Here is a 23,435-nt window from a genome sequence, read left to right as displayed (position 1 = left end):
CTGCCAGTACAGCGGTGGTGGTGGGAGCCTCTCCTGCCTCCTCAGCAGCGCTAAGGATGTCCGACTGCAGTTTAGGCCTGCTCCCCGCTGGCAAGTGGACATCCCCCGAGGGCTGCCGGGCTGCCAGAGGGATGTCTGATTGCCATCTTAGGCCCAATCCCCCGGGGAGCAGGCCTAAGCCAGCAGGTGGTCATCCCCTGAGGGGTCCCAGACTGTGAGAGGGCACAGGCCGGGCTGAGGGACCCCCCCCACAAGTGCACAAATTTTTGTTCACCGGGCCTCTAGTATATATATAAAAGCCTAAGTGACTGGCCGACCGTTCAACCATATGACTGGTAGCTGTGACGCACACTGACCATCAGGAGGCAGACGCTCAATGCAGGAGCTGCCGAGCTGTGGTTACTTGGCACCTGTGGTTCTTCGGTGACACACCCGGAACCAGAGAGGAGGGAGCCCGATTCTGGGGTGCATCACCTGAGAACCGCCCTCTCGCAATCCGGGACCCCTCGGGGGATGTTGGAGAGCCGGTTTCGGCCTGATCCCCGCAGGCCAGGCTGAGGGACCCCACTGGTGCATGGGCCTCTCTAGTATGTATATAAGATCTTTGGTTAATCTCTTCCCACCCCCTCATTCCCCTTCCATCTGAGATTTGTTAGCCTGTTCCATGCTGCCGCCGCCTCCTCCTCCTCCTCCTCTGTTACTCAGCCACAATCCCCACTGGTTTTTAAAGCTTGGGGACTTCTCTTCCCAGCTCTGGAACCCTGGGCTGTAGGTTTGGTGTGGGGCTGGGACCCCTTGCTTCTCACTGGGCCCTCCACAGCCTAGATATCCCATCTGATTAAAAAAATGTCATCGTGGGTGTCAGACCAGCCTGTACCTCGCCTCCACCCCTCCTACCAGTCTCGATGTATTTTTCTCTACTTCTCTAGTTGTAGGATTTCCATTCAGCCAGATTTCAGGCAGTTCTGAATGATATTTGTTCTATATTTTACTTGTAATTTTGATGTAATTGTGGGAGGTGGCGAGTACGGGCATTTACCCATGCCGCCATCTTGGTTCTCCTTAACATTAAGTCTTTAATCTGTTTTTACTTTATCCTTATATGGTATAAGAAGGTGGTCTAGTTTACTTTTTTTGTCATCTATCTGTCCAATTTTCCTAACACCATTTATTGAATAGACTGTCTTTTATCCCATTGTATGTGCTTGTCTCCTTTGTCAAATATTAATTGACCATATAGGCATGGGTTTATTTCTGCATTCTCTATTCTGTTTCATTGACCTATATGTCTGTTTTCATGCTAGTACCATGCTGTTTTGATTACTATAGCCTTGGTATTACAGTTTGATATCAGGTAGCATGATATCTCCAACTTCATTTTCCTTCTTTAAGGTTGATGTGGCTATTAGAGGTCTTTTGTGGTTCCACATAAATTTTAGGATTATTTGTTCTAGTTCTGTGAAATACACCACTGGTATTTTGATAGGAATTGCATTGAATCTATGGATTGTTTGGGGTAGTATGGACATTTTAATAATGTTAGTTCTTCCAATCCATGAACACGGTATATGCTTTCATTTATTTGTATCTTCTCTAGTTTCTTTCTTTAGTATCTTATAATTTTTTGAATATAGTTCTTTACCTTCTTGGTTAAATTTATTCATAGGTTGTTTTTTGATGCATTTGTAAATGGGATTATTGCTTAGTTGCCTTTTCTGATAGTTCATTATTGATGTACAAAAATGCAACCAATTTCTGAGTATTTATTTTGTATCTTGCTCCTTTACTGATTTTACTTATCATTTATAGTAGGTTTTTTGGGTAGAATTTTTAGGGTTCTCTTCCTCTTTCATTTTAAAAACTAGAGGCCCAATGCATGAAAATTTATGCACTGGAGGGGGTGTCCCTCAGCCTGGCCTGCCCCCTCTGACAGTCTGAGAACCCTCAGGGGTGGAAGGCGACGCCCCATCACACCTCTGCTGCTGCCACTGCCGGTAGCGCAAGCCTTGGCCGGCCCTGGTTACCTGAGCCTCGGGTGGCCCTGGGCGGCTGGGCAGCTGACATCCGAGGCTTGCCTATGCCTTAGGCTGGCCCTGGGGGGCTGAGGGCGGGTCCTGCCGCACCGCGCACCTGCCACCCCCCCAGCAGGACTGAAAGGACTGGGGAACTCGGGCGGGGCTGAGGGGACTGGGCACCGCCATCTTGTGGCTATGGGCGCCACCATCTTTGTGACGGCCTGATGGTCTATTTGCATATTCCCTTTTTATTAGATAGGATACCTAGAAATTAAAATTAAAAATGGAAATGACAAGTTTGAAATAACAGTTATGGCTTATTCTATTTTTCAGATGATCACAGTCGTGTTAAACTGCAAAATGCTGAAAATGATTATATTAATGCCAGCTTAGTGGACATAGAAGAGGCACAAAGGAGTTACATCTTAACACAGGCAAGTGGTGTGAGGTTGAGCAAATAACTGACAATGCAGTTTCTGTGATTGTCGACTTTAAAACATAGATAAAAGTATGTTTGACTTCTTTTGGAAGTGAAATGCTATTTCAGTTTCTTCTGTTGCTATGTTATGTAATGAGTTATAGAAATTATGATGTTTTACAACTTTGTATATTTAAGGTAAAAGTAAAATTAATTTTAATGTTATAAATTCTGTGAAGGAAACATTTTTAATGAAATTGCTCAGACCAGTTCTTTTCAGGCAAATTATCTTCCTTGCTTTATACTTGATACAAAGCCTTTGTTCATCTTTTATTAACTTTTTCCATTTCTCTTCATATAATCTGTGTGATATCCAGAGACCCTTTGAAAGCTCTTTGCTCCTCCCCTCTCTTGTATATATGTTTGAGAGTATGGACACGCCCGAGGTGGTGTCCTGCCCTTGGGCCTTTGTTCAGGGCAGAGGACTGACTAGGAGACCAGAGAGCCTGGCGGTTCCCTTTGGCATTTTTGCCTGATTGCTTCTTGGCACATTGGCCACACCTATATTTCAGTACTACTTTTCTCCCTTTCTGAGATAATAGAAATTATTTTGGTTTATCTATACCAGGTAACCTTTATTTACTAAATAATAGACTTAATTAATAGTGATGTCATTTCCTCTAGTTAGTGATTTTTAAATATTCCAAAGATAAGTTGTATATTTATAATATTAAGATTTTTAAAAACTCAATTTGGATCAAGATAATATAAAAAGATGTTAAATGAATGTAACTGTAAGCTATTAGATTATTTCTAATTCATAGGAACTAAAATTAATTACTTTATTTTGCTTGAAGTAAAACAGTTCCTGTTAATCAAAAAGAAAAGGAGAAACAATCTGTGAAAAAACTGGTAAAGACCATCAACTCACAGTTCAAAGAAAAAGATAAGTAGGTAATGTACATATGAAAAGATCCTCAATTTTTCTAGTAAATAGGGAATACAAATTTCAACCAGCAATCAGCTACCACTTTTCACTTGGCAGAACAGCAGAGACTTAAAAGTTTATAATACTCAGTTGTCAAACATGTACATCAACATATATGCCTGGATGTTTGTTGCAACTTAATTTTGATAGCGTAGGACCAGAAATAATAGAATTAAAATAATCTATAAGGGTCTGGCCAAATAAATTATACATATACCATTAGTCAGTTTCTGGGAATTATGAATGGAGACTTTTATTTGCCATTTTTCTGCCTTTCTGTAATATTTGAAGTTTTTTTTGTGAGCATTAATGACATTTTTCGATAAACTTAGAGTTAAAAAAATTTACTTTCTATTTGGAAAAACTGTAATGTTAAAAAATAGAAAACAATAATTATCCTAAATCATTTAAAAAATATTTTTTAAATTTTCATATATTACAGTTAACATACATTAGTTTCAGGTGTACAACATAGAGATTGGATATTTACATAACTTACAAAGTGATCACCCTGATAAGTCTAGTGTCCATCTTTCACCATACATAATTATTAAAAATTACTGACTATGCTGTATTTTATATCCTGTGATTGTTTTTATAACTGGAATTTTGTACCTCTTTTTTTTTTTTTTAGATGTTTAAAGGAAACCTCTTTTTATTTCCTTCTAGGATAATTTTCAGGCCAGAATTAAAGAGTTTCAATTTGAAGAAAAAAGTCTTTGTCTTTCTTTTACACCCAGCAACCTACAGGGTTGCTTCTTCGAATTTTGTACCTCTTAATCTCTTCTTCTTTTCCACCTATCCCCCAAACCTCCTGGCCATCTGACAACCATCAAAATGTTCTCTGTATCTATGGAGTTTGTTTCTGTTTTGTTTTTTAGATTTCACACGTAAGTGAAATCATCTGGCATTTGTCTATGTCTTATTTAATTTAGCATAATACCCCTTAGGTCCATCCATGTTGTCGCATATGGCAAGATTTCATTCTTATTTTTTATAGTTGAGTAATATTACATTGTATATAGTATCGCATCTTCTTTGTTCATTCATTTGTCTATGACGGAGTCCTCAAACTTTTTAAACAGGGGGCCAGTTCACTGTCCCTCAGACCATTGGAGGGCTGGACTATAGTTAAAAAAAAAACTATGAACAAATTCCTATGCACACTGCACATATCTTATTTTGAAGTAAAAAAACAAAACGGGAACAAATACAATATTTGTATTTGCATGTGGCCCGCGGGCCATAATTTGAGGACCCCTGGTCTATGAACACTTAGATTGTGTCCATATCTTGGCTATTGTAAACAATGCTGCAGTGAACACAGGAATGCAAATATGTTTATGACAGAATTAAACAACCTTCAGATGAATAACCAGAAGTGGAATTGCTGGGTCTTTCTTTGTCTCTTGTTAATAGTTTTAAAGTCTATTTTGTCTGATACTAGGTATTGGTACCACAGCTGCTTTTCCCCCCCATCTTTTTCCATCCCTTTACTTTCTGTCTGTGTGTCTTTTAATTTGAAATGGGTATTTTTTATTTATTTGTTTATTTTCAATCCTCACCTGAGTATATTTTTTGCATTGATATTTTTAGAGATAGTGTAAGGGAGGTGGGGAGAGAGAGAAATATCAATGTGAAAGAGACATCAATTGGTTGCCTCCCACCTGTACTGGTACCAGGGCCGGGGATCAACCCATAACCTAGCCATGTGCCCTGACTGGGACTCAGTCTTTTCTAACCAACTGAGCCACACCGACCAGGGATGATTGGGTGTTGTTGTTTTTTTGCTTCCTTATATTCCAATCACTTCTCTTCTCCTTTGTAAGTTCTATGAAGACTGAGACTGATCTTGCCCATGTACCTAGTACATTGGAAAGAGAACATACTCAGAAAATATTTCAAAGGGGAGAGGAAACTAAAGATGCTAAATGTTTATTATAACCTCAGTTGTTATGACTGTATTGTTGCTTTTTTATCATCTTTTCCTCTGAGTTTTATGAATTTAAAAAATATATACGTATCAGCCCGTTGGTATAAATCTTCATTTTACAGAAGAAAGTTGGTAGTATTGCTGGTAAGAGGGAGAGCTTAGAGATAAACCTTTATCCCCCTTTAAAACTACTAACAGAATGTGGTGTGTGTGTGTGTAGGTGCACACTAGGAGTGACTTCATTGGTGGGTTGATTCATCCATTTTTTTAGTTTAAAGAAAAGGTATTATTTTTTTCTGGGGACTTACCCATTGCTCTTTTTACCATTTTCAGTGTTCATGTTTTTTTGGGTTTTTTTTTTAAGAATTAGATCAAGCAGTAGATAATATATGTTGAGTGAGAACAGTATCCTCCAACATTAGGGATTCTTGGGATTCTCATTAGAATTCTAGTATTTTAATAACTTAGAAACTTAGAGTTTATGAATTCAAATAATAGTTAAGAGCATCTCCTACATACCAGGGACTATAACTGCCATACAGATGCTTTCAGTCTGGTACTAGTTGAGTCACCTTGTTTTCCTTGTGGAGCTGAAGCTCCAGGCTGACTTGACCCTCACTCACCACTCTACCACCTGTCGTCTGAGGTTAATGTATGCTGAGTTACTTTAGGTACATTGAAATCTCATTTTTTTTTACCTTCACTTATTTAAAATTAGTCATAATTTGGGCATGATCTTTCATCTCTTATTTGTCCTTTTTTCTGCCCTATGCTACACAATGTGAAGATAATTGGAAGTACGTAATATGATTTTTTTTTCCTCACGGCATTGTAGTATGTTACCCCTTTTAATTCTATTGAGGTCACACAAGCTATAGTTTTGTAGATGAACAGTTATAGTGGTTTAGGTACTTTGAAATTTCTGCTTTTTCTGGCATTCTTTTTGTAATTAACTTGGGTTGGTTGGTTGGTCAGTAGTTGCACAAACTCCCTCTTTTAAAGAAATGTTTTTATTGATTTCAGAGAGGAAGGGAGAGGAGAGAGAGATAGAAACATCAGTGATGAGAGAGATTTATTGATTGGCTGCCTCCTGCACGCCCCCGACTAGGGTTCGAGCCCACAACCTGGGCATGTGCCCTTGACTGGAATCGAACCTGAGACCCTTCAGTCCAACACTCTATCCATTGAGCCAAACTGGCTAGGGCTCCTTTAATATTTTTTCAGGGGACCATGGAAGGGAGGAAGGAAAAGAGAGGGAGGGAGGGAAGGAGAAAGTGAGACAGACAGACAGACAGACAGACATGATGTGAGAGAGCCACGTCGATTGGTTGCCTCCCGCATATGCCCAGACTGACCAGGGCTGGGGATTGATCCTACAACCCAGGTATGTGCTGTTGACTAGGAACTGAACCTGTTACCCTTCAGTGCTCAAGATGACACTCTGACCATTGAACCACACCAGCCAGACCCAGACCCAGATATATTTTTAAATTCAAGTGGATTTAAAGTTGTCATTTACCAATTATGATCCAATACATTGTTCTCAACCAGAAGCATACTATAAGGAGTTTTCCTCAAGCCTTACTCCATCACCTTTCTCTTAATCTACTTTTTCTTCCCTGTTCTTACAGGGTCCACTTCCTAATACAGGTTGTCATTTCTGGCTCATGGTTTGGGAGCAAAAGACGAAAGCAGTTGTGATGCTAAACCGAGTTGTAGAGAAAGAATCGGTGAGTAATAATTAATATTTACAGCTTAGTGTCCTGCTTGTGATCATTAACTTATAAATGTTTTCATATTTCTTTTGTGATATTCATTCATAACTTTTGGGCTTTAATTGCTAAAAGGTGGTGTTTCTTATCCAAAGAACTAAAGTATGCTTTTCCTTTCTTACCTTAAATATTTAAGTAACAATTGCAGACTACTACCCTCAAAGATATAAATATAATGGAACAAATACTAACTAGGAGTAGACATAAAACTTTTGAACACCTAGGCTTTAGTAGAATCTTTACAATTTATTTTCATAAAAAATCTTGGAAGTTTTAGAAAAGATTAAAGTGATGAGACTTTTAAAATCTTTATAGATTATTATTGGCTCTTCAGTCATGAGATAGTAAGTGGGAAATTTTTGAAATTTGAATTACAATCTAAACACAATGCTAATTACTGCTATAACGTAGGTTAAGTCTTTTAACTGCAGCTTTAGGTTGATTTTCTGTCAACTCAGCACATTGGAAAGTATTATCATTAAGGTCTCTTTCAGCCTTAAGATCTTGAACTATTCTACTTCAGATTCCTGATTCTTATTGTTATCTAAATTTATAGTTGCTGGTTTTCTATGGTGGTGAAAATTTTTCCAATTTATCTCTGAAGTGGCATTGACATACCAGAATGTCCAACCATCAGTTACAGTGATTTTTCATGATTTCCAATATGATTTAAAAATTAAGTCATGCCGAAACCGGTTTGGCTCAGTGGATAGAGCGTCGGCCTGCGGACTGAAAGGTCCCAGGTTCGATTCCGGTCAAGGGCATGTATCTGGGTTGCGGGCACATCCCCAGTGGGAGATGTGCAGGAGGCAGCTGATCGATGTTTCTCTCTCATCGATGTTTCTAACTCTCTATCTCTCTCCCTTCCTCTCTGTAAAAAATCAATAAAATATATTAAAAAAAAAATTAAGTCATGATGGCATTGTCAGTTTGAACAGCTTGAGCAGCATTGCAAACTAGATGCTTTATTAGTTTTAGCCCTCACTTTGGTGTATTATTACTGTATTAATAAGATAAGATTGCCACCAAAAATTGGAGATCATATTTATGGTGGTTGGATCTAGACACTTAAGAGGATTCATGTTTAATTATTTGGGGGATGATTACTTCATAGGTGGTGATGTGTTATTTATCAAGAGGCCTATAATGTCTGATTATCTTTCTTTTTATGATGTTAGCAGCCATTGTTGTTCAATCCTTAGTTCCTTCGTTTAGGGGGTTACAAAATAGTGATATTACAATTTTATCATTCCTTTTTGAGTTTCTGTTGAAATACTTATATTAAAATTTTTTTTTCATTCTAGTTACTTGACCACTTTTATATAGAAAAAGCAGTTTTTAAAACAGTTGATTCCCTAGTGTCCTTAACAGGTGACCAATTAGGGTTCTTTTAGTCTGAGGGAGGGGCATATCAATTATTATGAACTCATGGATTAAAAAATATTTGATTAATTTCATTTTACTTGAAGAGATTCCTGCTACCTCTTCAAGTTGGGCCCTGCGTCCTTTTAAAACAAACCTAAGAGTCCTTAATAGCCTTCTTGCTATCTGGAATAACTACATATTGAAGGCTCATTCTAAAACTCTTTTTCAGGGAATCAGCATTTCTTTTTTTAAATTTAATATGTTTTTATTGATTTTTAGAGAGAGAGAGGGATAGAGAGATAGAAACATCGATGAGAGAAACATCATCCATTGGCTGCCTCCTGCATGCCCCCTACTGGGGATTGAGCCTGCAACCCCAGCTTGTGCCCTGATAGGGAATCGACCCACTGACCTTTTGGTTCCTGGGTCCACACTCAATCACCGAGCCACACCGGCCAGGCTCAGGCATGTCTTTAAGGAGCCTTGCTACTGGGTTGGTCATTGTTTTTAAAGCTTTTCAGTGAACAGAGCCAGAGAAAAAATATGTTTGTATGTTAAGATAATAATACCTCAGGAGTTTATACTGATATTTCCAAATTAAATTTAGGAATATAGGGGTTGGCTTAATTTGTTCTACTTTATATGTGTTACCTTCCATTCTGGTTCTCAAAAGACACTAGGGATGTAGAATATTTTATAACGACTCATTTACTTTGTCCCAAATTTCACACAAATATTAGTCCTAAAAACAGTACCAACTTCATCACCAAAATAATTACTGAAAAATGTTTAAAAGCTTTTGTTTTCTCCATTCTTTCTGTGTGTGTGTGTGTGTGTGTTATGTTTTACCTACGTTGTCAGAGCATATAGCATACTAGAGTCTCTCTTATATCCCTTTAGAAATCTTAGTTCTCCCATCCAAGTAATAACCAGGTCCGACCCTGCTTAGCTTACGAGATCAGACAAGATCTGGCGCGTTCAATGTGGTATGGCCATAGACTAGAAATCTTAGTTGTACATGTAAATGTGTATTTAATATTCATCACCAGTTTTTGTTAATGTCTTTCCATTTGTTCTGTCTATAGTCATTTTCTGGTGGATCCTAAGGAAGGACTCACAGGCATTATATTATAGTCCCTGATTTCTTACATGTTGATAACAGTTTACCTGCTGTCATAATACTTAAAAGTCAGTTTGGCAAGACATGAACTCCTTTTTACATTAGCTTTTCTTTGAGCAACTTAAATATATTACTTCATTTCTTTCTGGCATTCAAATTACTTTCAAAGTCAAATGGAAATCTTATTGTTTTTCCTTTATAAGTCACTTTTTTTTTTAACCTAGGTTACCCAAGGGATTTTTTTCTCCACATTCTATTAATTGTACCTAAATATGTCTTATGATGGGCATTCTGGGTTAGTTTCTCCAGGTGCATAGTGTACTCTTTCATTATGTGAATTGAAATATTTTTTTCTCTTTTTAAAGAAAAATTTATTGAATCACACTTTTATTCTTTATTGTTCTCTTGCTTGCTTTGGTGTTCTTTGGGTCCTCCTATTATATATGTGTTAGATTTTCTTTGCCCATTTTTTATATTTATCACAATGTCTCTCTAATTCTATTTGTCACTTCATTTCTTTTTTAATTTTATTTTAATTTTCTTATTTTCCTCTTAAGAAATGATCTATTTTATTTATTCATGTCTCTGTTCCTCTTAGTTTAATTAGTCTTCTTTTCTAAAATGATGTGATTTATTAATGAAATGACTAACCTTGCCTCAGCCTACTGGCTTCATAATTTGGCTTTTGGGAAGATGCTTTTATTGTCATAAACCTAATTCCATATTAGTAGTTCTGCCAAAAGGTAATAACTCTAGGTAAAGGTGGGTTACCTTTTGATACTCTTGTCTGACTTAATTTTAGTAAGTAAATATGAAGTGTTATTTCTAGATATGTAGCATTTAGTAGTAGATTCATAGATATTTATGGAAACTACTTATAAAGTAGAGACTTTTCAATATTGTTTGAATATAAGATTCTTCTAAGTGTTTGATACTTTTGGAAACATAAAGGGAATTGCCAGTATGATGTTACTCTATGTTGTTATGCTTTTGAAATGACAGGTTCATTTTTATTTTATGAGTATGATACCTGTTTATGACTTTTATATATGTTATAGGAACATTTTACAAACCTGCCCTTATAAAATGCCCATCAGATTAAAATAAACATCAAATATAGTGTGACTGTTCTTAGATTTGGATTGTTGAAAAAAATAGTATCTATGTATGTGGTTTGTTTTTACCCCCAACTTTTTATGGTTTTATAATGTCTATATTCTAAATATATATATATACATATTCTTAAATTTAGGTTAAATGTGCACAGTACTGGCCAACAAAAGACGACCGGGAGATGCTGTTTAAAGAAACAGGATTCAGTGTGAAGTTCTTGTCAGAAGATGTGAAGTCATATTATACAGTACATCTACTGCAGTTAGAAAATATCAATGTAAGACTTTTCATGCCCCAAAGTTATATGAAGATTTAAAGAATTATTCTTTATTAGATTTTTAAAAAATTATAATTGGCACAATATTACATTAGTTTCAGATGTTCTTTGTTATTAGATTTGAAGTTTGGAGTAGCACATTTTTATCATAATACTTCCTTTTCTGGACCATTGAGATCAAATGAACATGTGTATGCGAAGCACCTAATGCAGAATAGGAACCCAATAAACAACAGCTCCTGGTACTTACCACTGTTCAGAATAGCAAGCTATTTAAAAAAATAACTTACTAGAATGTTGTTAATTTAAGTGATTCACCACACAGAAATTTGGCATTATTGAATTGGGAGAAATGGTGAAATAAATTGAACATGTGGTCTTAGAGTGTATACTTGGATTTTTTCCAGAAATAAAAGAATTGTTCTCTGGTACTTGGTTGAGATACATGTAAATGGTGGATTGTGAGCCTGCTGTTGTCAAGCTGGGGATCAAGACCTTTCTCTTCTTTTCCCACTTGCCTCTTTTACCTTCTTTGTATTGTAATTAGAATATCTAGAAAATATGAAATGAGAGTGATTCTGAAATTCAATTAGAAACTAAGAAAACTAGAAAATAGGAAAATGTTTGCCTGCCATAAATGACTTTAAGAATGTATCTAGTGCAAACAAAACAAAACAAAAAGGAATGTATCTAGTCTATAATATGAGATACTCTTTTAGTTAACCATTAAGTAGATTAATTAACATGATTATTAACAAAAAAGGCTTTACAGAGAACAAAGGGATATACATAAAAGTATTTTCTAGATACCTAGAAATACTTCTATGGTTGATCTCTTGAATACCTCTTTTTATTTTATACTCTAAGCACAGGTACCTACTATGTACTTAAGGCCCGGGTCCAGCTTTCCATGACATCCATAACTAAGCTTATTATGTGATCTCTTTAGGTCCTCTAAGAAGGCTCAGGGTTGGGAATTATAAGGCTTAGACTTGTAAATTTTTAAATTTCCCTTACTGTATTTATTCTGCACCAACTGTTCCATTTACATATGTCTTAAGCTATTTGATACTGGATTGTACAATGCTATTCCCAGAAACAGAACTGCATTTCCATAAACTTCTCATGGTTCTCTGAATCATCATCTTTTGGTATTTATCCCAGGTACCTCATCTCTATGTCATTAAAATGAAGAAGGGCATAGATGTTTTTCCCTGTTTCTGAAACCTAATTGAAAATTGATTATATCTCAAATAATAAAACAGTGACTTTTTGTTTTGTTTATCAGTTCACAAAGCACTTTCACATATCATTTGACCCACAGTGTTCCTGGAATGTGGATAGAGTAAATATTCTTAATATTCCTTTATTTCATATTTTCTTTAAAAACCAACAAACACTAAAATCTATTAGGTTATAGGATTTCCCCCAACACTCCTATAGACAGACTACTCAGCTAATAAGTGACAGACCAGAACTCAAATTCAGATCTCCTATATTCTAATGACATGGGGTTAAGTCTTTTGAAAAAGACTTTGTAGAAAAAGAAAGTTCTTGGTTCTAAAGCATCTTTCTAAAGTTGAGGTTACCATGTGAGCTGACCAACCACTCTATTTTAGTTGCTAGCAACTGCATGATTTCTTACTGGCCTGGGTTCAGTCTACCATAATTAAATAGCAACAATTTGTTTATATTCTAGTTTAAGATCTTTAGTAAGAACTAGGAATGTTAGAAGAATAAAGTAGCATTTCAGTGTGAGAGGTAGAATTGCATTTGGTTAGATATTTAGACTCTGGAACCAGATTGCCTGAGTTTAAGTCCCAGTTCACCGCTCTTGGTTGTGTGATTGGTCTCATTACTTAACTTCTGTGCCTCAGTTTTCTCATCTACAAAGTGAGGATAATGATGTACCTATCTCATGGGGTCGTTAAGTATCAAGTGAGTTAATACCATAATAATGTCGAAGACTCAGTGCAGGATCCATAGTTATTAGTAGTTGCTCATATCTTTTTCCTTTGTAATACTAATTAATTGAAAAGGACTGTGGAGTAATGGTAATTGAAAACAGGTTGAGGGAGAAACTAATAATGAGGGAGGGATGAAGTAGGGCAGTGATGGCGAACCTATGACATGCGTGTCAGAGGTGACACGCGAACTCATTTTTTTGGTTGATTTTTCTTTGTTAAATGGCATTTAAATATATAAAATAAATATCAAAAATATAAGTCTTTGTTTTACTATGGTTGCAAATATCAAAAAATTTCTATGTGACACGGCACCAGGGTTAAGTTAGCGTTTTTTCAAAATGCTGACACGCCGAGCTCAAAAGGTTCGCCATCACTGAAGTAGGGGAGGATAGCCAACCTCACCTGCAGATCTTTTTTTTTTTTTAAGCTTTATTGTTGAAAGTATTACATATGTCCCCCTTTCCCCCCCATTGACCCCCTCTAGCCCACCTCTGTCCTGCCCCACCCCCCACCCCGTTTCCCCTTGCAGATCTTTCTTGATAATCCCTGAGCTTCAGAGAACCAGTTGGCTTCTAAAGGAGTCTGGCTTGTATCTATTAACAGATCCAGGGCCAAAAGCTGTCTGTGCAGGCCCTGCTCTTTTACAGAGCTCTTGTCTTAATGGAGCAGTAAAGCTACATACCAGCAGTTTTCTCCCGTGTCTTGATTATAGCTAAGAATCTGAACTTTGGCCCCGAATGAAGAGATTCAATCTCTGCTTTTAAAGTGGCCCTGTGGCTTAAGCTGTGAAGATATTTTTTGAGGGGCTTTTAAAATACAAGGTCATCAAGAGTACTTATTTGTTTTTTAGGTGTTTTTTTAGTTGCCTTTCACTATTTTCCATAATACTGTTGGCCAGCTATATGTTTACCAAGTTCCAGGAATACTATTGTAATGCCAACAGCTGGCCTTCTATTTCTCTGTTCCTGTAGATTTGCCCAAAAACAGTTGAGTGTCTAAGTATTATGAAGTTTAGCTGGGATTTGAGTTAAAACAGCATAAAGGTTTATCCCACCTGGAATGTCCTCTCTTCTCTGCCTATTTGTAGCCTTCAAGCGCTATCACTTGTGTCCCATTTCTTTCTTAGACCTCATATATGTGATGTATTTATTTCTAACAGCTACAAGCTTCTCTCCATAATTTAAGTTTTACCATTGTACTGGCTTGTTCACTATTTTTATATGTGTATTGTGTATTTTGACTCCATATAACAAAGTTTTCAACTCCTCATGGGCACGGTCCTTACCTGTTACCTTTGAACTTCCTTTTGCCATTGCACTGAGTACATTTTTCACCATACTACACCTGAGTGGTTATTCTCAAACGCAGGCATGATCCTTCCACCATGCTCTAAAAACCTTCCATGGGCAATGCAGAAGTCTATGACCCAGCCCAGTCTGGCCCTTGCCTCCTTGTCTAATCTCCTCAGGGACTCAGGATTTGTTCTTGCTAAAAGACTTACACTTCCAAGTAGGCTTTTCCTTGGGGGCCCATGCCCCTGAGTATTGCTTTTTTCTTTGCTTAGAATGAAAACCCCATACCCTAACTATTCATGTCACTCTCCTCCCCTTTGGATCTGGTGAGTTCCAGTAATCTTTCAAACTAAATCAAAGTAACTAAATATTTAACATGGACAATATTAATCTCCTGGCAAAAATAATGAGAGACTAAAGTAAGGCAGTGGCAATGAGGGTACAGATTTGATAAGTGAGTATTTAGGAGATAGGGTTAACAAACTTCGATATTCTTCGAGTGCAGAGGAAATAATAAGTGACAAGATTGAAAATGTGGAGAGTTTACAATTGATTAGAGCTTATTAGGGGCTACAATAAAGGTAATTAGTGAGTATAATAGTTTCAGAAATAGTTTATGTTAAGCATTTATCATGTGCAAGCATATGTTAGGCACTTTGCGTTAGTCGTTTCAATTATTCCTCACAATAGCCTTCTAAGCCTTTAAGTACTCTTGTTAACCCCATTTATAGTCGACAAAATTGGGGATTAGGAAAGCCTTTTAGAATCATAATCTTGGTACCTCTTATATATGCTTAAAGTATAAAAATTATTAGGCTTGGAACCATAGAACTGTATAGATTTACACTAATTAGAAACTATGTAATATTATGTATATTGATGATAAAAAATAATAATTAACTTGAATGACTTTAGATGGCATGCTCTTAAATTGTCATTGCCTTAAGCCTATCAGCTCCCCATTGTCTTAGACCTACTCAATTCTAGATTGTCTTTCTGGTCTCCATATACAGGGTGGGACAGGCGTAGGTTTACAGTTGTGACTATGCAAAATACAGAGTTTACTTTTATGTTATTTATTAATTATTGTAATTTTCATAGAAATAACTGTAAGCCTACTTTTGCCCCTCCCATAATGAGTTTGGGATCCTTATTCAAAGACTTTAAATTTAGAATTCTCCTTCAAAAAATGTAAATGAGATTTTTGCCTTAAAAAGAATAGTGACCCACTGACATTTTTATGTAGAGTTAGTACACATAATGCAACATTTTACAGAGAAAATTTAGCAGGCATGTACAGAGCAGCTAGAGATGGGGATAGCTATGCAGTTGTGGATGCAAACCAGGTGTATGTGGGTGTGAGGTACAAAAGTGGGAAAGGGTTGGGAGGGATGGACTGGGCATCACTGAAGAAAAAAGGATGTGATGTGGTGACTTAGGAGAAGGAAAGAGTGCTTCCACAGTTTTGAAATAAGGATTTGTTTCATATTCTAAAGTCGAAATGTAGAGCTTGTTTGGAATAAAGATTCATTTTGTTTTAGCTCTATCCTTTGGCAAACCTTCCTCCCCCACCACACACAATGAAAAAGAGGGAAAGGGGGTCCAATTATGCATATAAACATTTTTTTTTAAATATATAGAGAGGAAGGGAGAGAGATAGAGAGTTAGAAACATCGATGAGAGAGAAGCATCGATCAGCCGCCTCCTGCACATCTCCTACTGGGGATGTGCCCGCAACCCAGGTACATGCCCTTGGCCGGAATCGAACCTGGGACCCTTCAGTCCGCAGGCCGACGCTCTATCCACTGAGCCAAACCGGTTTCGGCATAAACATTTTTTTAATACCACAGAGTAAGCATAAGTCTCATTGCTTTATGTGGTCTTTTGGGACTTATGGTTTTGTGAGTTGTGTTTTTTTAACCTTTTTTTTTAGTAGGATTAAATTAAAGAAGTTTTTTAGTCTAGTCTGGTAGAGAAGAAAAAGACCAATTTTTCAAAAATCTATTAGTGGAGAAGACTGTATTATACAAATAGTTGCGAGCATTTCTGGGAACTGGCTTTGAGTATCTTAGACAGCATGACCTGAATTTGGAAAAAAACACACACAAGGGACCACTAGTCTTGAGCCAAAATCATACAAGCAAAGAAAAAGCAAGCAGTCACTGAGAATTGTGAGGTAACCATAGGTATTGAGCCAGGAGATGATGCAATAACTGAACATATAACCACCTAGGAATATTGGGCCACACCCTAAGGAGCACAGCTTATATGCAAGCAGGGTCCTGGGGCTACCTCCCCAAGACCTGGGGTATCCAACAGGTTCATACCATACCTGGTTTAGGCTCACATGGACCAAGTCTGGCTCTGTTGTGCATGGTTAGCACTGCATGGTGGCTGATGACCACAGCAGGTGGTTGTCAGGTTGTTACCTGTCCATTTATGACTTTGTAAAAACCTTCTTAATTTGAATGTTTTGAGTATCTTTCTTTAACACAGTAAATTTAATTCCCTCTTTCATATACAGTAAGATACTATCTTTTTAGTATACAGTTCTGAGTTTTGAAAATGCATTTAGTTGTGTAACACCCCCCATCAACATCCCTCTCCAAATTTTCTCATGCCTGTGTACAGTCAGCCCTACCCCCCATCCCCTACTCCCAGCTCCTCAAATACACTGAGCTGCTTCTATTCCTATAATTTTGCCTTTTCCAGACTGTCATATAAGTGGAATCCTACAGTATGTATCTTTTACAGCCTGGCTTCCTTCACTTCCCATACTTTGGAAATGTTTTGAAGTCTAGTAACCACAGTGATCATTTTTATTAGTAATAGGGAGATCTTCTAGTACCTTAGTATATTAATCTGTGCAGGATCATGATATATTTGGAATTATGAAAGCTGGATATAAAATTAGTCACTAACACTATATACTGAACCTTTTTTAAATATATTTTTAAATTTCTACACTGTTTTATCAGTTCTATACCTAACTGATATAACTTAGTCTGGGACTTAGGACTCTTAATTTCTACTGAAAAAGGGGAAATTTTATTACTTTTTTAATGAAAACTAACTTTAGTTTTGAAAATTTATATTGAAAGCAGGATGCTATAATAATGTTTAGCTGTTAACCATTAAAAATATCATGACTTTTTATGTTGCTTCTATGGCTTCTCCTACCAAAAACATAATAAAACTGAAAAATTGTGCAAAGACATGTTAGAGGATTATTGCTTCGTTTACAGAAATGAAAAGTACAAGGCTCATAAGTGCTTCTTGGGGCAAAAGGCAATTGGCAAAAGCTAAGGAACATTTTCATAATGAGTTATTCAGAAATATAAGATCATCAGGAATATCCAGGAAGTGATAGTGAATGCCAGGCAGGCATTAAGAGACAGGAAACATTTAGCATGTTGGTAAACCATTTTAGCATATCAGCAAAGGCATATAAACAGTTTTAGGACTGGAAATTATTACCATAGGGAAAAGCAGCAATTAAGAGAGCAATTTCTATTAAAAAATGTAAAGGTTTTTTTTTAAATTCTTAAGTTGTTCCTCTGTGCCTTTGTAGCAGAATCTAAAAGATAACTCATAGAATGGAAAAAGATTATATCTAAAAAAAATTGGAATTCCTAAAAGGGAAACCATTAAAAAATGTAAAATTATACTAGTAGACATTTTTAAAAATAGGGGAAAAAAAGAATCCACTCATCATAATGTATGAATTAAAGAAAATAATTCGCAACATATATGGTACAGGTTAGTGGTTAAGAACCCAAATGCTGTACCAGATTGCATCTTTAAATTCTGGCTCTGCCAATTTCTAAATGTGTGATGTTGAATAAATCACTCAACCTTTTAGCTCTGTTTTCTCATCTATAAAATGGTTTCTAAAAGGATTGTTGTATGCTCAATACATAAAACACTTAGAATATACCTGCAAAATAATGTGTTAGCTATTATTAAAATATTCTAAAGAAAATTTTCCCAAACTTGTGTAAATTATTATCAAAAACCAAAGGAAAAATCGGGCACTAAAAGTCCATAGGATTAAAAGCATTACACAAAACACAACCTTTCTGAAGTAATTTTTTAAAAGAAAAAAGAACTAACTTTTCCCTTTGATTTTTACCTTTCAGAGTGGTGAAACCAGAACAATATCTCACTTTCATTATACTACCTGGCCAGATTTTGGAGTCCCTGAATCACCAGCTTCATTTCTCAATTTCTTATGTAAAGTGAGAGAATCAGGTTCCTTGAGTCCTGAACATGGGCCTGCAGTGATCCACTGCAGTGCAGGCATTGGGCGGTCAGGCACCTTTTCTCTAGTAGATACGTGTCTTGTTCTGGTAAGTGCCTCTTATGATCTAATTTTAGGCATGTTTACTTTTGTATTGTTTCCATTAGCAGAAATAAGCTCTAATGTCAGTATCCTAGAACTGCGTTTTTTAAATTTAAACTTCTGCCTTTTAACAAAAAAAAACACACACTAAAAATCTCATGTACACTATTGCAGCTGCACTTACAGATATAAGAACAGTTGCACCTTAATACATCTCTTGATGCCTATATATAGTATATTTCATTCAAAAATTGGATTGATGTATCAAAGTGAACTTTGACATGTGTAAAACTCCAGTCTGTTCTATTAATGGTGACTATTAAAACTGAATTGTGGCCCTGCCCGGGTTGGATCAGTGGATAGAGCGTCGGCCTGCAAACTCAAGGGTCCCAGGTTCGATTCCGGTCGAGGGCATGTACCTTGGTTGCGGGCACATCCCCGGTGGGGAGTGTGCAGGAGGCAGCTGATCGATGTTTCTCTCTCCTCGATGTTTCTAACTCTCTATCCCTCTCCCTTCCTCTCTGTAAAAAATCAATAAAATATATTTAAAAAACAAACAAACAAACAAAAAAACTGAATTGTGTTTGTGCCTGTTCCCTGCCAAACATAATTTCAACAACTTTTTTCTTTTTTAGCTGTGGGGGGGTATGGTGGTTATAATACCATATCAATAGTCCAGGGCTGGTGCAGTGGCTCACCAGTGTCATTGTGGATCTGGGCTCTTTCTGTTTGCCTTCTTCACCATCTCCAGATGGCTGCTGTGCACAGACATGAAGGCGGAAGGGCAGTGGGCAAAAAGCTTTACTCCTGCCACAATCTTCTTTAAAAAAAACAAACAAAAAAAAAAGAGCACTAATAATCTCAGTGAACCTTTCTTTACATTAAGCCAGAACTGGTCATAAATCCTTCCTTAGACCAAACACTGGGCAAGTTGAATGAGTTGACTGTGATTGGTTTGGAATCAATTGTGAATCAGCTAAAGGGCCAAACGTCCTCCATCTACTACTTAAACAGTTGAGGTGGGGAGAGGACAGGTGTCTGGGGAAGGTGGTTTTGTACAGACATGCAACTTTGATGATAACTTATCCTTGTTTCTTAGGAAGAACATAGGACATGCCAAAACTCTTAGCAATTGTCCTGTATTGCTTCTCTTTCCTGGACTCTTAACAACAAAAGGCTTGAATAATTTACTTTCTACCTTTCTTGCAGATGGAGAAAGGAGATGATATTAACATTAAACAACTGTTACTAAATATGAGAAAATATCGAATGGGACTTATTCAGACGCCAGATCAACTCAGATTTTCATATATGACTATAATAGAAGGAGCAAAATTTATAAAGGGAGATTCAAATATACAGGTAAGCTTTTTCAGGGAAAAAATAGTACCTGTGTAATATGATTAGCATCAAATAACTGCACTCCATTTAAGCAACTTATAGTCTCCCTTCCAAAAGGCATATTTACATTAATGTGGCAAATCCAGCTGGCCAACTTACAATTATAAAATTTAAGCTCACTTCCTCAAATATACCTACCTCAGCCTCATGTGAAATCCTGCCTGTTACTCAAAAGCCCTACTGGGAACAGCATTTCATTAAAGAAAATAAAATTTTCATGTAAGGAGGGTTTAAGCATTTAATCATTAAAATAAACTAGGAAAAAAAATAAACCAGAAAATTTAGGTACTTTTCCTCATTAAAAACTTGATCTGAGATTATAGAATACTTAGTTTATATAATAGATATTTTATTGAGAGTTTGAGGCAGTTGATTTTGGAGTGCCTTTTAGTTGAGTGAGTTTGCTGCTCAGAGGCATGGCAAAATGACATTATTGTGTTTTATTTTAATCACCAGCATTTTCTCTCTCTCTCTCTCTCTCTCTCTCTCTCTCTCTCTCTCTCACACACACACACACACACACACACACAATCACACACACACCCTTTGATGAGGGCTTTTCTTGTTGACAGATTCTGGATTTGTTGCATATTCCGGGATGTGACCCAATAAGACTTGATTTTTGGCATTATCTCATTTTTTGACATTGTTGAGTTTTGTCTAGAATAAGGCCAAGTTGCTATAACTAGGTCTTAGTAGAGGACAGAAACTTCAGATATTGACCAACATAAATTCTGGAAACAATTTAATATTTTTTATTGGGTACTTTCTTAAACTATCTGGCGTTTGAAGTTGCTGTGCTTTTTACAGGTAATCATGAGGGTTTATATGATGGTTAATCTAGAGTACCTGGCTTAAGATTCCTACCCTACTATTCATTAGCCACCTAGCCTTGGACAAGTTACTTAAACTCTCTCAATGCATCTCATCTATAAAAAGGTTATAATAAGAACAGTAGTAGCACCTACCTCCTAAGATTCTTGTTAGGATTAAAAACTAGTGTATTTGAAGCATTAGGACAGTAAGTGCTTAGTAAGTATCTTGTTTCCTGACTTGCATCTTCTTCAATATAAAAAATCTATTTGGACTTAGTAACAAAAATTTGAAATAAGGGAAGAAAGAAAAATGATATATAGTCATCTAAAGAGAAAACATCTTACTCTTATGTTCCATTATGGTAGTTTTCACAACTATTGGCAAAATATTCTTTCTGGATATGGTTTAAGTCCTCTTAGGTCCTTGCTCAGGAGAGTTTAGTTTCACCCCGTTGTTTCTCAAATGAATTTCAGAGACCTCTGTCCTTGAGATCTGCTTTCTTTCTGGCCTCGTCTCACAGGATTCAGCTCTATGTGTTCTCATCTTCTCACCAAATTGTACCAAACTGTATTACTCACTGTCTTCCAAATATAATAAATTATAGAATTTTACATTCTCTAAGTCTTTTGTGAACCTACTACTATAAAACAAAAAGATGCATTAATATACAGCTTAATAAAATAGACACAGGAAAGTTGGAGTGTGGTAAAATGCCCTTTTCTTTTTAATTCCTCTGTTGTATGATAATGAGGCAAGTTAGAAACTCGTTTATCAGTGTATTAATGAATTTTCCAGGATTTTAAAAAATATAAATATACAAGGATTGTTTTTAACAATGCTGTTTTTTATCAAAGTAACTCCAGGGAGTGCGCATTCCATAAGTTCTATAAAAGTATAGGTTGCATTGTTAATTTCTGTTCAAATCATTCAAATCCTGCAACAATAGCTATATAGTTCCTTATTCAGTAGACTTGAGACGCCATCTTTCCATGATAGGATATTCAAAGGGGGCCACTCCGTCTACACCAAGTCATTTTGTGCCAGTGTTGAAGTTATAAATAATCAAAGCCATTGCTCTCCCTTCTGCCTCCTCTACTACTATGGTTATTGGCAGGAGATGGATGGTTGTCTTATTAGCCCCTGAAAGACTTCAGAGACAGTGATCCCGTGTTGAGGTTCTACTTACCTTTTCCCTTTTTGGCCTGTATTTTGTCACTGCCTTTATCTTCCAGAGGCCTAGAAATACTCTGCACCTCTTCTTCCTTGTCCTCTCTCTCTAGGGAGGGTGGCAGTAAGGGCAAAGGAGACTAATACTTGGCAGATATGATGCTAGGCCCTTTCACCTGTCATCTTATTAATCACAACAGGCTTCGTGGGTAGGTGATGAAAATGTAATTTTTCTTCATTGTGGCCTAAATCCTGCCCACTCTGAAGTTTATGCATACTAGAGGAGTTTTCCCTAACCTGGTGGTGGGCTAGCTACCTGGAGCTGCTAAAATGCCTGGTAGGGTCAACCATATTAAAGTCCTTTGGCATGATGGGGACCTGCTTGGAGATCTCACCATCGGTTCTTCATTAGATTAGATAGTGGCAAGGAATAAGGAGATACTAGATCACATTCAAGTGCCATCTTGGTCACCGCTTCTAGGGTTACATATCTGTGGATTAGGAGTCTTACAAAATCTGGCATTGGCTAAAATCTCACCATGAGTAATATTTTAATGAGGTCCTTTTCTATTTATCAGCATTATAGGGTTTTCTTAAATTGACTATAGAATTTCAATTCGTAAGTTCTTTTAATATTAAGAAAAGCCAAAATTTGAGTGTTTGCATTTGTTTTTTTTTCTCTTCCTTATCTAGAAACGGTGGAAAGAACTTTCTAAAGAAGATTTATGTCCTGTTTTTGATCATTCACCAACCAAACTAATGAATGAAAAATACAATGGGAACAGGATAGGACTAGAAGAAGAAAAACTGACAGGTGACAGATATACAGGCCTGTCCTCTAAAATGCAAGATACTGTGGAGGAGAACAGTGAGAGGTAAGAATAAAAAGATGAGACTATTTTTTAGAAAGGTCAGTAGATGTGAACTAATGTAGGCCCTTTGTTTATTGAACTAATATAACCACTTATTTATTACCTGAGGGTATTTAAATAGTATATGATTACATCACTGATCTCAAAGAACTTTCCATTCTAATAAGAAGCCAGTACTTATAGACAGACACCAGTTGGAAATGTTGAACAAAATACTAATTGAGCATAAAAGTTAATATATATAATTGGATGCTAAAATATATAGCATGGTAGAGAAAATAAATGGTATGAATACCTGCCATTTGTACAATTATGTTGTGTTTGTACTATAGTTATAATGTAATTGGTAATCTGGCTTTTATAAAATTATAAAATATTTAATTGAATGTTAAAGCTTAATTCTATTATTGGAAAAAGAATAAAGTTTTTAAAAAATCTAATATTGTAATAAATTACTTTTTTTAATCTAATATAGTTGTAAAACTATCCACATCATAACTTTTAGATATAATCTACATACCATTAAGTTTATTCATTTAAAGTGTACATTTCTATAGATTTAGTATATTTATAGTTA

General features: G+C 36.4%; 1 protein-coding gene across 5 annotated transcripts in view; it reads left to right on the top strand.

The window, feature by feature from the left end:
• The window catches only part of PTPN2 (protein tyrosine phosphatase, non-receptor type 2), a 99,154-nt gene that overhangs the window by 65,778 nt on the left and 9,941 nt on the right, over window positions 1-23,435 (top strand). For 4 of the 5 annotated variants that reach the window (XR_001362252.1, XM_005866915.2, XM_014540282.1 and 1 more), the window contains exons 3-8: window positions 2,349-2,449; window positions 6,986-7,084; window positions 10,864-11,001; window positions 18,400-18,609; window positions 19,812-19,964; window positions 22,680-22,861. Coding sequence is in view for 4 of the 5 variants with exons in the window: in XM_005866915.2 (XP_005866977.1) it covers window positions 2,349-2,449; window positions 6,986-7,084; window positions 10,864-11,001; window positions 18,400-18,609; window positions 19,812-19,964; window positions 22,680-22,861 (883 nt within the window). In the remaining variant the exon portion in view is untranslated. The remainder of the gene's footprint in view (window positions 1-2,348; window positions 2,450-6,985; window positions 7,085-10,863; window positions 11,002-18,399; window positions 18,610-19,811; window positions 19,965-22,679; window positions 22,862-23,435) is intronic. The other variant, XM_014540283.1, reaches the window with a different exon arrangement.

This window comes from Myotis brandtii, unplaced genomic scaffold (genome assembly GCF_000412655.1).
Source record: "Myotis brandtii unplaced genomic scaffold, ASM41265v1 scaffold240, whole genome shotgun sequence".
In the NCBI taxonomy this organism is placed as follows: Eukaryota; Metazoa; Chordata; class Mammalia; order Chiroptera; family Vespertilionidae; genus Myotis; species Myotis brandtii.
This window is presented reverse-complemented; position numbering and strand designations above follow the sequence as displayed.